This window comes from Hippoglossus stenolepis, chromosome 7, assembly GCF_022539355.2.
Source record: "Hippoglossus stenolepis isolate QCI-W04-F060 chromosome 7, HSTE1.2, whole genome shotgun sequence".
Taxonomy (NCBI): Eukaryota; Metazoa; Chordata; class Actinopteri; order Pleuronectiformes; family Pleuronectidae; genus Hippoglossus; species Hippoglossus stenolepis.
The window spans coordinates 12,475,110-12,492,012 of NC_061489.1; the positions used below are offsets into that span (position 1 = coordinate 12,475,110).

Consider the following 16,903-nt stretch of genomic DNA (forward strand, 5'->3'; position numbering starts at 1 on the left):
GTCCGTCTGTAACGGGCTGTCACTTTCAAGGCTAGCAGGCTAGCAGCTGCTCTACGCCAGGGGGGGAAACAAACCGCGAGTTCGGTTTTAACACGACGTCGCTGGGCGCCTGGAGGTTAGTGAGTGTTCTCCTAATGGCCAGTGTCGGCGTGTTGTTAGCGTGAGCCGGATACAGCTCACTTTGAAACACGGGTCAAAGCTAAAGACTGAACACGTTGCGTGGCCGCTCGTCTTTGTCAGACAGCGCGTGAACCGTCAGCAAGTGGGTCGCTCGGTCAGGAAACGCTGCCTGGGCCCCTTCAGCCCCGCCGATCTCCCACCCAGGATGCCGTGCCACAACCAGCAAATGAACAGTGTCAACAGTGGCCAGGACCACCCAGTGAAGCAGGTCCGGTTCGCTAACAGCAGCGGTGTCCCCGCGGTGCTGAGCAGCTCTGAGCCCAGTGATGCCACCACACTACTCAGTCAGGAAAACCTGGGACCGCAGTTCAAACTGCTCCCTCTCAACGACCAGATCCGAGAATTACAGACCATAATCAGAGACAAGTGAGTCCCCACTCTCCCACCTTCACATCGAGACCACAACAAGCCACATGTGCCCATTAGAAGTGTTACTATTTATTCAGAAATCAGCACCTCCAGTTCAGTTTAAAGACGAATCTTCAAAGGGTTCATGTAGAAATGTGAATCTGATCTGTGAGTTTATGGTCTCTACAAAAAAGATCCTCAATATGAGTATGATGGGCAAGCAAAAGAAGAATCAATAACTGTTTACCTCCCTAGTAACTAGTCACAAAAGCCAAACCAATCATAATCTAGCTTTATTTTAGGAGGCGTGTAATTAAAAGATAAACAAAGATAAATAAAGAGACAACATTCAAGCTTAATCACAATTTAAGTGTCATTAAGTCAGATCTCATATAACTGTAAAGTAGAAGGTCTTCTAGCCTTAGATTGATGGTGTGTGAGGTCATGATGCACCAGTCTCACCATGTGAGCTCTGATGAATCAGCCTAATGATTCATCAGCAGCGATCATTCAGGGTAATTGACTGATTAACAATAACACCTACTTTACTATAAGCTCACACTGTGCAGACACACACTGGTCGAACCCACAGAACCTCCTTTCAGTTTCCAGTGGACGCTGCAGGGTTTACAACGACACCAATTACATCAGGCTGAATTTTGTGTCAAACATTAACATGTGTTGGGTTTTAATATTTGACTGTAAGAGCATGACATAGCTAAAACAAAGACCTGCAACAAGGTGACATGTAAACTAACAGACTAACTCAACAGCATGTGTGATGCAGTCAAAACAGTTGAATAAAAGTAAAGCAAAATTGACGAATGGCACTCAGCAGAACGCATACCTCCACCAAGGCCCAACTGTCCCCTTATGAAACCACATTTAAATTCACTAGATCTGGATTTTTATTAAATATCAGTCCTCTAAACAAATTATTTTAAATCTCGCAATGTTATTGAAAGTGAAGAAGATTCCTGGATCCGCCCCCTGATGTTGATCCGCACCAAAATTTGATAAGTTCTTTCCTGACCCATACGGCATTCTTACACTAAGTTTAATTGAAAATTCGTCCTGTAGTTTTTGCATAATTCTTCTAACAAACAAACTCAGACAAAAACATAACCTTTGTGGCAGAGGTAGTAAGGGAAACAAAATCTGAAAAAGTTAAATGCCCCTGCCATATTTAATTTGTATTTTTATTATACATCAATGCATTAGGGTAGCAACAAAATAAGTTTTTAATTTTTCTGTAGTTACAAGTTCATGTTACACATACACATAGAGGGATGATCCCTGTCCATTCCCCACAGTGCAGTAAATATTTAAGTTAAAAGAGACATGAGATCTCTAGTATTGGAGCCGTGTTCAGTGTTTGTCAGTCTCCTAAACTGATATTACCAATCTAATATCTGTTTTTCCAGGACTACCAGCAGAGGAGATTTCGTGTTTTGTGCCGACCGTCTGGTAAGATCATGACTTCATTACTACACAGTGTAAATATATATGTGTACACTTATAATATGCTTCTTGCTTTTTACCAACAGATCAGACTAGTAGTTGAAGAGGGCTTGAATCAGCTCCCCTACTCAGAGTGCACTGTGACTACACCAACAGGTGAGGATCTCTCTCTCTAACATCAAGTCAATGGTTTAAAGGTTGGACCCAGAATCTGGTTCTCCTGGACCATTCTTGACAGAGCAGACTGACTGCAATAACGTAAATGGTTAAATAAATAAAGTTCTCCAACCCTTAAGCAGTTAACCTTCAGCATTGTATATGTACAGTAAGTGGTCTTGTTCAGAGCAGCTACATTTGTGAATGTTCCACCTGCATTTTTCACCACAGGGTACAAGTATGAAGGTGTCAAGTTTGAAAGAGGCAACTGTGGAGTCAGCATAATGAGGAGTGGTGAGTTAAACCCTCTCTTCTATAAGGACATGCTGAAGTATGTCTCCATGCATATGTGATTTGTGCCAACTATGTAGTCATGCTGTACATTCGGCTCTGTACTTAATCAGAAGAATAGGCTATTGTGAGCGCTAATAATTACATACCTTTTATCAGCAGTCAGTTCCTTAATCTCAGTGAAAGTTAAAGATTATTAGAATACTAAATAATATAACAGAAGCATGTTTCATGGGGAATAGGACAGATACAATTCTGTAGTAGGTGAAGGAACTGCAGTCAGTGGAAGTGACTCATTCTCTCTCCTTCAGACTGAATGCAGCTGTTATCATATGTCATATGAAAAACCTCTAAAAGCATATATGACAGTAATGAAGGCTAATTTCAGTCCTTTCAGTCGTGCTCCAACCTGCTCTATATGAGTATTTGTGCACTCAGCTGAGAGGCCGTGTACTGCCAGGAAGAGAGAGGATAGTCGTCTTCAGTGATTGACAAGTATTAGCAAATAATTTGAAAAAAATATATAGAATTGAACTGATTGCACAGACATGGGCCACCATCATTGGACGGTCAATTTTGGGAAACACAACTGGCAGCAATTGACCAAATAAATTTATCATCTTTATCTACGTTGTGCTTTTAACTACAGAGCAAGTTTTAAAACACAATTTTAAGACAAATCAAGCTAACTCAAATAGTCACTGCTGTCAAGGTCTCAGGCCTCTGTCATGTGAGGAAAATCTACCTCAGACTCGCACTGTAACTTAACCTGTAACTATATTCTGTTTACATTCTGTATATTATTTAAATGTTTTTATTATATTTCATTGTGTTTCTATTATGTTTACTTATTTTTTACTTTTACTGAGTTTCTATTTTTACTCTCCCTTTTACAGAAAATGTCCCTGTTTTGGAACTAATAAAGCATTATCTTATCTTATCTATTTACAGACTGTGTTGCCTAATTCACTTTCACAATGATTCACTACATTTACAATCCGAAAGGCAAATGCATTCAAACTTGCACGTATTGTTTTCTTTGCCAGTCCTGACAGCCGTGGCATCTTACCACATGTGCACATGGGGATTTTTAATTGAGTTTTACAGAACTGTACCTCGAGCAGTTATCAGGATAATATACAGTATCTCTGGCCGATTCCTATCTGGATGGTATTGGGCATAAAAACAATCCCTTCACACTTTGGTTTGGACCTGATGTTATGTGAGCCTCACTGCCAGGGGAATAGTCAGATTAAAATCAGTACTGTATACAGTATTTAAATGGTCTGTGTCTGCCCACAGGCGAGGCCATGGAGCAGGGTCTCCGGGACTGCTGCCGCTCCATCCGCATTGGCAAGATCCTCATCCAGAGCGATGAAGAGACACAGAAAGCCAAGGTCTACTATGCCAAGTTCCCCCCAGATGTGTACAGAAGAAAGGTGCTGCTCATGTATCCCATCCTCAGTAAGTAACAGAGGGCTGCACTCAGTTTATCCTGCTGATGACTCCAGTTTACCTCCTTCAGTAGCTTGTAAATGTCAAGAGATGTCCATTTTTGTGCAAATGTAAAAACATTTCCATGTATTTATTCATTTTGAGAAATCTCCATTGAGTTGACCTTCACACTGACTCAGTATTTCCACATCATAGAGGGCCATTCACACTGTTCTGATAATTATAGCTCTCATGGGGGAAATTATACACTGCCTGGTAGATAGCCACCAAGCTGCTGAATAGCATAGTAAGAGCCAACAACAATGGTATCTTAATAGCCCTGGCTTCCCAATGTCAAAAAGCTGTATTTTTCTCTCGGTTTCTGAAAGGATATGATGGCAACCAAGCCAGGTTGAAGATGTGTTTTATTATGATGGAATGATGGGTTACACTGACATGTGCTGACAGGGTCAGAAATTAAAGCCTGCCAAGCGCCCAGACTCATGGGCAGATCAATCAGCACACAGCTCAGTGTATTTTTTTCTGATGCTAACATATTGCATCAGTTATATGCAGTCAGATTTTTAATTTGGAAAGTTTTGCATTTAATCCTTTTTTTCATTAAGCTGATTTATTGTAAAGTGAGTCAGAAAGTTTTTTGTGTAAACATAATGACAAGTTATTGAGTATAAAAGGTGGAATGTGAATCAAACGTGAAACCTTGACTTTTCTGTGTCTGCAGGTACAGGGAACACAGTGATTGAAGCTGTGAGGGTGTTGATAGAGCACGGAGTTCAGCCCAGACACATTATCCTCCTCAGCCTCTTCTCCACACCTCATGGTAAACAAACACAACCAACACACTGCCACTGCAGCTCATCAACAACTAACTTTTATTTATGCACCATATCTTACATTAGATATACTGGTGGTAACCACAATGCTGTTCAGTGATAATGGGTTCTACCCAGCAAATCAACAGACAGGGGTTTTCATATGAATGAACAAAGAAGCTTCATTACCTTCATGTTAGCATGTGTTTGTTTGTTTGTTTGTTTGTTTGTCAGCAGGATTACAGAAACACTTCTGAACATATTTTTATTAAGTTTAGTGGAGTGATTGGACATTACCCGAGGAGGAACCCATTAATCTGTTTAGCGGAGCCAGAGAAAAACAGCAGACAGGATTTTCTTTTCACGTAATTTAACATGTCGAGTTAGGATGTTACCCATGGGGGAGGTATGCGCCCTCCCAGTTTATTTTTTAAATATAAATCATTTTCCTGGAAATGTCCATCTTAAATCATTTTAATGTAATATTATGTAGTAATTTGTGGACTTTTGTAGTTGTCTGTCTGTTAACTGAAGACCAGATTTCAATGACATTTAATGTGGATATTTATGGTTTCCCACAGAGGGATTTTTAAGCCTGTGACCTTTCCATTACTGCCATCATTGAGACCAAGTTTCCACTTTAACACCATATTGCAATGTGATGTGCATGTTACCATAAGTTTCTTAATCCTTTAATTCTCTTAAGAGGATGAAGTTTGTTGATTTTATTAATCCCACAGACGTTACTGGGGTCGAACAAAAGAGGTGTTTTAAAAGCCTCCTAGTGGTCACTGCAGTGTTTGCATGTTGAGAGAATGTCAGCTGGTGGAAATGCTCAAGAACTGAGCATGAGATCCATTTGACAAGGCAGTGCAGTTTTTAATCCTGTGAGGACACATTCCTTAACCACATTTCATTAAAAAACGAACCATAGAAAATGAGTTTATTTTGCTACAACTTCAACTAATTCTTATGGTAGTAATGCTTTGAAAACTCCACCTCATATGTTACTTTATTATTCTTCCAGGAGCCAAATCTATAATCCAGGAGTTCCCAGACATCACCATTCTGACCACAGAGGTTCATCCAGTGGCTCCAACACATTTTGGACAGAGGTACTTTGGCACCGACTAAACTGAGGAAAACCTGAGGAACATGATCTGCGACCTGTTTTGACATTTATTTAAATATTCCCTATGTTCTCCTTGTTGTGCCAAATACTGCAACGTGATCTTACAATTTCCCAGATTGATACAAAATTGATAGTGATTGTATTTATTATGTTTGTTTGTTTTGTTGCGGTGTATACTCATGCTATAAAAAGAAAAATACTCTGAACCATGAGGAGAGTTCAACTTGGAGCATTTTATTTTGCATGTTACAACAAGTGATGGATCAATAAAGAATTTATATTTGTTAACAGACAGAACAGAAAATGAATCAGTGTCAGTATTTCTGGTGGTTTGGGTGTTTAAAAGGGGAAGTACCACGTTCACATACTCCAAAGACAATTCAAAAGGGACCACGTGTGCTTAAGCAATACTGACGTCCTGTTTGCATAATGAAAAAAATATTATCTTGTTTTTATAAATATCCTACTATCAGATAAAAGCACATTGCTTAGAAGTGTCACTTGATAGAGCAAAATAAACAGACACCGCCCGCAGCAGTTCAGAATCAAACAGGGAAAAAAACAACATAAGAACAATAAATAGACACAAGACGACATGAAGCACTCAACATCCACATCCTAATGTTTAACACATGCACAGAATGACAAACAGTTTTAATCAATGTATTTCTCAGACATGAGCAGCATATCATTTGGCTTACCCAGCACAGTTAAAGATTAAAAATCAAACAGCATCAAGGTTCGATAAAGGCCCGACTCACTCACTTACAGAAATGGTTGTGAACCGAGTACAGTGGCCATGTCCATGAGCCCGATGGCCTTGATGAGAAGAATCTGTTACAACGGTATTTAAAATTCCAAATACATAAACACAGGAAGTAGAAAAGAAAACAGAACCGCATATTGCAGAAGATCACTGACCTCTGCCAGCCAGTGGATGAGCGTCAGTCATCATTTATATATGTACAGTAAACTGCATGTTTAAAAAGATCTAAATTAAGAAGAAGAAAACAGGAGAATCTATATCCTCCCCTGTGTGATGAAAACTATTATCACTTTACTTTCTCATCACTTTGTCTCCACATAGAAGTTTTATCTTACACAGGGATGACTGATATACTAGAAAACAAGATTATGATACTTAATTTTTTTTAAATATTTGTATGTTTTTTATCTTCATCGTAGACTTTAAAATAAAGATTCAGTGCTTTTTTTTATTTTAATCAGCATTTAAGTCATGATACACATTATATTCAGGATATGATTCCCCTGGTGAATATTCTGAATACTGATGTATAATGAGCAGTAGCTGCCAACTAAAGCAACAGATATAAACTAGTAATGTTGTAAATAGGCGCCTAAAATGGCACAATGTACTAATGAGCAGGAAGCTGGATACATTCTTAGGAGAAGAGAAACTCCCAAAACACAGGTATAAATATAGTAATAAGGCGCAGGTATTCTAATATGTTTATCTTCATTGAAAAGAAAATGAAATAAAATATTATTCCACAAGACCCAAACTGATAGAGATATGACGACTAAGTCTCAACAAGAGATCTCCGGAGCATCAAGGGTGTGAGGTCCCTGCACAGATCAAACTCTAAAAGGTGCAACACTGTAAACTCAGCCCAACACTGAAACAGGGAGCGTATAAAACATCACAGTGTCGGACAGAAGCTTCCTAATTAACAGAGGCCGGAGCCTTGAGATGAACAAAGGCAAACATACAACCTGTGATGATCAACAGTTGCCTTCTTGTATGCGAGGTAATATTTGACTAGATGTTTTTTTTTTTTTGTCTGAATCATCTGATGTGTGTCCATTCACGAGAGCAGAGGTGATCCATCCATCCAGTGAGTTCCGCTGTTCTTCATTTTGTAAAATAGCCAGGGTACGAGTGGCCATGGACAGTTTTTATCCACTCATTTGGCCCTTGTCAGATTTTTGTTTTTCAGTGTCGTACATCCATATCATTTGGAATGCATCTACCATGTGGTACAGTGTGCACAATATACTGTATATCTACATGCTCCGTACCAGTGTAAAATGTCCTTTTGTTGAATAACTATTCCTCCATCTCTATGGTAACAGAGGGGTCTTGGTCATCAACTGGAATGAGACAAGAAATTTCAGCATGTAAATTATTATTTTCTTTCAGAGCTTTTCTTCTCACGGATTCAGCTCATTTAGTAGTTAACCACCAGGTGGTAGCAGAATGTTATTGTTGGAGTCTAAACACAGCGAACTGTAATACAGCTCACTGTACAGTGGTTTGGTTTGACTAGTGTAGAACGTTCAGACTTACACCTTCTGATCCAAGGTTGACAAAGTCATGTACAAATGTGTTTCCTATACAAAATACTGGTTAAGGAAATTGTAAGGTCTTAGATTTGACCCAGATAAATTGCATATATTGATGTTTCAGGTTCCTTCATTATAACTGGTCAAATCTAACTAGTGGAAGAGAAATAAGGAGGATTCTTTTAATTTTAATACACTATCTGTATTATTTTTTATGTAAGACAGAAAAAATCTACGACCCCTTATATCAGTCTTTAGAAGACAGTTAAAGTGAAGCGATCCCTGCATGCATTTGTCTCTTACTATCTTTAGTTTTGTTTTGACTTCATTGTGCAGAAGTGAAAACTACAAAATAAAAATAACTCTGGGAAGACTATGCACATCAACAAGTTTCTAAGCTTCTAAACTAATTATAAGAGTCAACAGCTTCTGAAGGATAATGTGAGGCCAAAAGCAATAGCTTGCTTTCTAAAAGTGACAGATATATAAATATCTGGCAGAAATATAAATTAGTAAAAGATGAACAACAGTAATGATAATAACAATGATACCTCCTATGTTATTGGTAATAATTATTTATTTAATTATTTATAAAATATTTAAACTAATAACCTCATTAGCAGGTTTTCTTTAAGATTATGGAGATTATAGCAGGATATTAAGCATCACAAGAGAACTGATAACATTTTCATTGTGTCAGAATGTAACTGCTTGAAATAAACTTAATATCATAGATAAATTGAGAGTCCTCTCTAACTTAATGTCACACAGGAGTAAACTCATGACATTCAAATATGAGGTTTCTACGTTCTTTTTTCCCTGTTAAAAGGGTTTTAGGTAGTTTTCCTTACTCTTGTTGAGGGTTAAGGGCAGAGGATGTCACACCATGTTAAAGCCCTATGAGACAAATTGTGATTTGTGAATATGGGCTATACAAATAAAATTTGATTGATTGATTGAAATATCTTAGCAGGTATTGATAATATTCCTTATCGATCAATAATCCCTTTTTAATAGATCGATTAACTTTTTAATAGCAATTCTTTACATATTCTTGCTTAATGAATTATTTTATCTGGATTCTACTTTATCAAAATCATGGCAACACTTGTTTAATAAGGAAATGCATGTCGTGTCATACTGTCTATAGTGAGCCAAGAGGCAGGAAAAATAGCTCATATCCATATTTTCTGGTGCCAGCCATCTCCCATATTCGATATGGATTATATCTTGTCGTAAACCACTTAACTGCCACATTTTATCGAGGTTAAACTCTCTTCAGACTCTGCTGCTACTGACAAATTTGGTTCAATTTATCAGGCGCCACTTGTCCTGGTTGATATTACAAATACTGTTCTATTTTTTGGCTTGAATAAAAAAGAATGTGTGTTTAGTAAGTATTTGACCTATAGGTATTAAAACAAGTCTGTGTAAGTATTAGATATAGCAAATTTAAAGTGACTCACCCAAGCTTACTTCCTCAGAGCCATCATCTGACTCCTCCCACATGTCCTCATTAGCCAACAGGGGATTCTGGGACTCAGAACTCCGATTCCTCAAGGGGAAGTAGTGACCGTTCCCTTGGCTGTCATGTACATTGTGTAAAAGAATATCGAGGTTAGTTAAACCGCAATGACCAACACCTCATTCTACATTTTGTTCATTCGTGCCAACACTGATGTGAAGATTTTTTTTATGTTTCTGTTCATTCACAAAGTAAGTCTAAAGTACACGTGCATACCAAATGCCAAATGAGCAGGGAGAGGAGAATCAGGTGATTATACATCTTAGCTCACCTTGTGCAGACGGGGATAAACCACAGTCTCCGATCCTCTCCAAATACCTGCTGCAGGTTTCTGCGTATGCTGACATTAAAACCATTTCTGTCTGGTCCATTGCAGAAAACTGGAGCCGAGAAGGCCTCTAGAAAAAGGAGAAACAACCGTGGGTCACATTATGTTTTAATGCTTCAACTCTCCTCATCTGCTTTTACAAGGAACAAACATAACAAAAATAGAGCTCCAGCAAATCATTCACCTGTGAACCCGAGTACAACTTACTCAGCAAAATCTTAAAACTTTTTTTCAGGTAAATATGAAAACCCTCACCTAGAGTTGATCTGTTCTTGGCCACCAACCAACAGTGGTAGCCAAAGAGGAACATGAGACTGACGAAGAACATGAGCGCCACAAACATGAGGAAGAGGACATGGAACTTTGCAGGCCTATTTGGAAACTCCCCCTGAAGGAGAGACACACAAGTGAAAACTGGAGGAAATGGTTGTTTAAAAAAAAGGGTATAACTCATGACTGAATGTGAGGTTGTTCTCTGTTCTTGGGCAAGTGCCATCTTGCTGATTATGTACAACCCCAATGTGTCATATGATTGCTTTATTTGATGCGGAGCATGAGACTAATGACACTCACCACCCAGAATTTGAGGAAATACTGAAGGACTGTCGCTGCAATGAATACACAGTACACCATGGAGTAGGAGAGGAAAAGCAGGAAAAACTTGTAGTTGGAAAATCCCACACAGTTGTTAACCCTAAAAGAAAAAGTAAGTTAGGTGTCAGAGCAAAATTAATACACGAAATTATCCTAACTAGGGCTGGGCAATAAAACAATTTAATTAATTATCGCAGTATAATTTGAATTCATAGCAATAAACAAAAGTCTAATATGTATCAATATAATGTTTATGCATTGTGCACAGTGAGGAAGTACAACACCTAATTGATCAACCTCAGATTTGTAAAATGTTTAGTTTTTATTATCAAGTGTTTGTGATTCTCTGATCATAAAGAAGAGCTTAAAACCACAACCTTCACTCTGGAGCAAAAATCTGTCTTTAAACTTAATATAAATCATAATGTGACTTTTATTTTGTTAAATATCATGATCAACTGATATGAACATTTTTATTGAGGTATAATTCTTGGCAATATCGCCCTGTTCTAATCGTAAGAAAGAAATACAGGCTCAGTTCTAACTTACCAGGGACAGTGGTGGTCCATCTTGAGAACGCATCTATAAAAGACAAAACATAAAACTCAGCACTAATGTCTTGATACAATTTTGCACCTCATTTCACTTTCATTTTGACTTTCAGCTTTCAATACATCCATCTTTACAGTGTCTGCTATTTCCTTTTGGTAAACTGCTCTGATTGTTCTGATTGATCATAGGAATATTCTTTCCCAGAGATGGCATGTGAGCAAAGCAACACCTTCTAATTATCACAGAAGTCCCTGGTCAACAAATATCTCGTTGCCTGGGGTAATCTCTCTCTGCAAGTGGATTGGGGAGGAGAGGGGGACTTACGTTTCACAAACCGAGCAGTGGTGACAGCGGTCAGGCTTCAGTACCTGGCAGCGGTCGCAGAACCTGATAGCTGGAGACAAGAGGATGGCCAGTTGAATGAATGACATTTGAGCTGAGCTTACCCCTCCACTTCAGCCTCAATCTTAGTCTTAGCAATCAGCACTAATGAAAGAGATACATTGACTGATTACTCTGGATGGGGATGCTCAGGGACACAGGCATGCACACTCACACAAAGCTTATTGTTCTGGCCTACTTGCTTTCAGCGCACACAGATTATGTGCAAAATGATGGACTGTTGCTAATGCACCTGCCCTTTGACCCCAGTGGTTTGTAGATATGGCAAAAAAAAGGGAATAATGAAGGAGTAAAATATAGATCACTGGACGGGTCAGTCTACCTCCGGATTGCGCTCGAGTGGAGATGGGCAGTTTCTTTGCAATTTCAACCAGGATCTGCTTCTGAGCGTCTGGCCTCTCCTCCATCTCGTATCGTTGCTTGTCCGAGTATGAGAGCTGAAACTAGAGCAGCAGACATACACCACGATAAACAGCACATTGGTTTTATAATACAGACTTTACCCACTGTACGACAGGTAAATAGCATTTGGTCCAGGCTACCTTTTTGCATGGTGAAGCGGGAGGGGTAAAGATGGACTTCCAGTAGGTCCAGGAGAACATCACGAAGCAAACATGAAATACTAGTAGATAGACGACTGCAAGTAATAAAACACCAGTCACAATCATGCGAACATATGTCACTGTAGCAAAAAAGTTAATTTGTTGTCAACCTCCTTTTGAGCTTGAAGCACAAGTACTAGTGAGTTTCTCACCCTTTTCCGCTGTGTTGGTTATTGTAACTGTAAAAAAAAAACAAGCACATGACATAGTAAAAGCACAAGACGGATTTCAGAGACTAGAAACAGAGAAGCTGTGTGTCTATGCTAACGATGGTTTATTCAAAAGAGGAAGGACATTCAGTGGCTAACACGACTAGCCAGATTTAAAGGCTCAGAAACCGAACCACCGGCCTCTCGATGAATAAACAGTCGACACTGACATAACAGTGGTGACGATAGAGTCCCTTTTAAAAAGCTAAACCTCACATTACGCAAATGCGAGCACACACCCTGCGCTACACTTCCGCCTGCTTTGCTAGCTCCCGCTGTCTACAACGCAATTCTATGTCAACACTGCTGTGCGGCAAGACGCGACGTCCACACTGTAAACACCACAACAACGACAGCTTCTCACACTTACACAGGCACAGCTCAAACACGTAGGCGTAGTAAGACCACAGCGCCACGGAGGTGATGATTAGCACCGGAATCCAGGAGAAAACCCTCTGACAGCATCTCAGACCTCTGGACAGAGCCATGTTCCATCTCAGCGCCCGAGCGCATCTGCGATCGACTGCCAGGCCTGGGATTCATCCATCGGCCGCTTCTGGGAGCGATTCACCGCACTGACCTCGGATAGACCGGTCTCTAGGATAAGTAATAGATTTTATTACGGTGTAAAAGTAAGAGGACTTTTAATGGTATGGATTTCATTAAAGGGATGGTTCACCGAAAATTGAAAATGCATTCGTTATCTACTTTCCACTATGCTGATGGAGGCTGTGGGTGAAGTGTTTGAGTCCACAAACACTTCTGGAGTGTCAGGGGTGAAGAGTGTTGCAGCCAAATCCAATACAATTAACGTAAATGGTGACCGATTCTTTTCAACATTTCACCAAATGATAAAGAGACAAAGAGGGTATTTAGATTAATTAAAACAGTAAATGACTGCTTCATCCTTGCTACTTTACAACATGTTTAGTATTCAAGGTGGAGGATACTGCATTTTAATTATTTGCTTGAAATGAACCCAAGTTGGACTGAGCAAGATGAAGATTTGTTTTATTAATTTATTTATGAAGATTGTCCATCATTCCAATCTCTATATGTAATACTAACCTTTCTGACTTCCAAAGCTTTAAAATGACCGGTCATGATCTCATATACATATACATTATAATGCTCTGCACAGAGTTACTGTGGTTTTGTAGAGAAAGAGAAAACCTGAACTACTTTGTGAATGTGTATCTTCAACCAGTGGAGGTGGACAACGGCCTTTTCATTGCACCCATTTGGCTGACTCATTTCTTTTCTTGTATACCTGTATACACATACATGCTTAACTTGGGAGCAAATGGACAAAATGGTCAAAATGGTCTATTGGTGTCAGGGGGATCTAGGGATTGAAACACAAACCCTACAATTAATGGCCAAAGCTTCAGCCTCCCAAGTGAGGCTATAGTGACATGAGTCCTACACGGTCCAGCCCATAGGAAACTCTTTCTAATCACTGCATTACACTTCAAGTCGTAGAAAACTTTCTAAAACCAATGAAAAGATTCAAATGCACGCGAGGGATGTCAGTCATCTTAGCAAGCGATAAAGGCAAGTAAGAAGTTAGACACAAACTCAACAAGAACAGCAAGAACAACTGGATTAACTGGTAGTGTGAAGACAATCTGGAACCTGAAAAGGGAAAAACAGAAACTCAGAGGAGTGATATGCTGATGAGACACAGGTGACACGGAAACATGGGGGTAAAAGACAGAAAAACAGCAGGTGATTGATTTGAAAATAAAGGAAAACAACTACAAAGAGTCACATGGAGATTTTCTTGTCTGCCTTATAGGGGCCATCACATAACATTGGTTCATTCCAGTATATGTAGATAACGATACTGATGTTTTCAGGCTGATGTTGACATTTCGGAGTCGTTCAAGATATATATGATATTGATTCAATATGAATAAGAGATGACAAGCAACATAGGTCACCAACTGGACCTGAACCAGGGATTGATTTAATTTTAACAGAGCTATTTTTCAATTAAGAGCTCTTGTTTACTCGTGCGCTTGATGTGTAGGTTACACGACCAGCTGCGTTTTTCTCTGCAGGCCTCACACACAAACAAGACATTACATAATTGTTCTGACCTCCCAAGAGCTAAATTGGATCAGAATTCTTTTAAAGTGAGCCTCAAACGCTGCTGCAGTTAATCAGCTCTTTAACATAAAGAATAAAGTTCACCCTGTCGCTCAGTCAATGACATCATCTGGGGTTGTTTTGCGTTTGAGTTTAATGTGATAATTTAGCACAGACGTACATCCCGGACCTCCTCAACTTCCACAGATAGCTGGCAAAACTTTCAGATTTGAGTGGATTCAATTAAACTCTGAGGATTCTATGGGGTCATGGTTCTGCAGCAACAAACAGTAACTCGATACACCAGAGGAAAATAGAATTTAAAAAGAAAAGAAGAGAGAAAGTAATTACCACACAAGACAAATTCAGCTCTTGGATATTACAGTACATTATATGACCAATATGTACTCCAGTGAATATGTGCAAAACAACAGTAGTAGTATCACTAGCATCAAAATCAATGTCATTTGTACAATATTTTAAACTAGAAATACACCACGGCAGTTGCCTACAAACATTGTCTCCACACTCATATGAGGACACTGTCACTTTTGACATTTGACTCAGGAAATATAATCAATTAATCTTTGAGGCAAACTGACAACTGGACACATTTGAAGACATTTCCTTAAGGCAGAGTTTAGATATGTCTAGGTAAACATTTGCGCTAAAATTGAAATGATTTTCTCCTGACGTTCTTAAGACAATGTATTCAAGAGGCAAAGATGGGATGAAATTCCCTTCTGGTGTTCCTGATATATCACTGTCACTGTGACCTTGTCCTCTGACCACCAAAATCGATTCAAGTTATTGTTGAGCCCAAGTGAACGGTTGTACCCAATTTGAAGACATTCTTTCAATGTGTTCCTGAGATGTTCCCTTCACAAGACCAAAAATAAGTTCTGTAAGTTCCCAGTGACTTTGAGCTTTGACCAACAAATTCTAATCAGTTCATCTCTGAGTCCAAATGAACACGTGTATCAAATTTGAAATAATTCCTACAAGGCATCTTTGAGATATCGCGCTCACAAGAAAACGTAACGCCTCCATCAAAGTATTGGACAGAGATGTGTAAACGACAGCGTTCTGTACATGAGCTGTATATTTCAGTGCAAAGCTGTGTTTGTATCTCCAGTATCAGCGGCTCCTGTTCCCTGTCTGGCTCCTGGTGAGGCTGTTTGGTCTGAGAGAGCTACAGTACAGCTGTGATTGATATTTGCACAATGGCTTTCTGTCACACCTTGGAGGTATGAGGTGGAGGCTGCAGGTGCTCCATGCATCAGCTCATCACAGAGGAGGTACAAAAGATCGTGTGTTCCTGTTTGCAGGGTGTCAGGTTCTGCCAGCCTTTTCAATCGTTTGTTTATCCTGCTGTCCCCCCTGTCTCCCTGCTACCTCCTCGGAACACCAAGGCTAATGATACTCCAGGACCGACTGATGACATTGTACTGCAGCCACTGTCTGTTGCAGCTGTATCTTCTTGTTCTCAGTGCCACAGCGGTATGTTGTCTATGTTATCATCTTATTTGAGGCACAGGAGCGTTCGGCAGATTTCAATTTTCTCACTATGTTGGGATGTAACCACGTAGATATCGTTAAGGCACATTTTTCATGTGTATCTACTTTACTTGGGTACATTTATTTTCAGGTACTTTTCACTTTTACTCCACTACATACATCACAAATATCTGCACTTTATACTCCACTTCATGTTTTTAAAGTTTTACATTTCACATTGATACATGTTTTTAACTAATCAATAATGAGAGGGGAATTGGTCCATTGATCCAATCGGAGCAGGCAGGTAACATTAGACCCCGCCTCCTGCAGCAGCAGCGTCACTGGTGAAGATATGAAATGGATTCAAATAGAACACTGCAGAGACTCAACCAATAATATATATGACAATGAAGTGTTTTAAGTAGCATCACCTGCAGCTCTCTTTATAAATATGACAGAGTCTGTATTATTTTTATATTGAACAAAATATACAGTAGGCACAGTTAAATATGTAGTCAACTGTTGCGTTAGGGAATAGGCTACACTCAACAATTACTTCTAATACTTTAAGTATATTCCAAAGCAATTTTTTTTTACAATTTCTTTAACATTGTGAGATTTTTTAAAACATTTTCATACATATCTTAGAGAGTAATTCATGGATTTTGATGGGAAAAAAATCCTGTTCAGGGGATTCAAATTTATGAGTGTGTGTGAAATTTGGTGCAGATCCAAATAAGAATCTGGATCTAGTGAATTTAAATGTGATTTCGTGAAGGGACTGTTGGTCCTTAGTGGAGCTATGAGTTCTCTGAGTGCCATTCTTGTGTCTGTGTTCACTTCTGGGACAAACAAAATCAACACTGCATGCACTGCGCAGAGACCACCAGTAGGAGGCAGTGGGAGATTGTAAAACCCAATGACTTGTGGCCTTTCCACCACAAACAATCATCTAATCAGC

The 16,903-nt window shown here is 39.3% G+C and overlaps 2 protein-coding genes across 2 annotated transcripts; one reads left to right on the forward strand and one right to left on the reverse strand.

Moving 5' to 3' along the window:
• Positions 1–12: 12 nt before the first annotated feature.
• On the forward strand, positions 13–6,134 carry uprt (uracil phosphoribosyltransferase (FUR1) homolog (S. cerevisiae)). Its single transcript, XM_035160800.2, has 7 exons — positions 13–546; positions 1,953–1,995; positions 2,076–2,145; positions 2,377–2,439; positions 3,739–3,900; positions 4,613–4,711; positions 5,731–6,134. Exons 1-7 carry the CDS (start codon positions 326–328, stop codon positions 5,835–5,837), a joined length of 765 nt encoding a protein of 254 aa, XP_035016691.1. The 5' UTR covers positions 13–325; the 3' UTR covers positions 5,838–6,134.
• On the reverse strand, positions 6,049–12,905 carry zdhhc15b (zinc finger DHHC-type palmitoyltransferase 15b). Its single transcript, XM_035160798.2, has 11 exons — positions 12,722–12,905; positions 12,295–12,321; positions 12,083–12,177; positions 11,863–11,983; positions 11,463–11,532; positions 11,136–11,168; positions 10,566–10,686; positions 10,248–10,380; positions 9,936–10,062; positions 9,606–9,724; positions 6,049–7,947 (listed from the first exon to the last, which is right to left on the reverse strand). Exons 1-11 carry the CDS (start codon positions 12,837–12,839, stop codon positions 7,904–7,906), a joined length of 1,008 nt encoding a protein of 335 aa, XP_035016689.1. The 5' UTR covers positions 12,840–12,905; the 3' UTR covers positions 6,049–7,903.
• Positions 12,906–16,903: the final 3,998 nt, after the last annotated feature.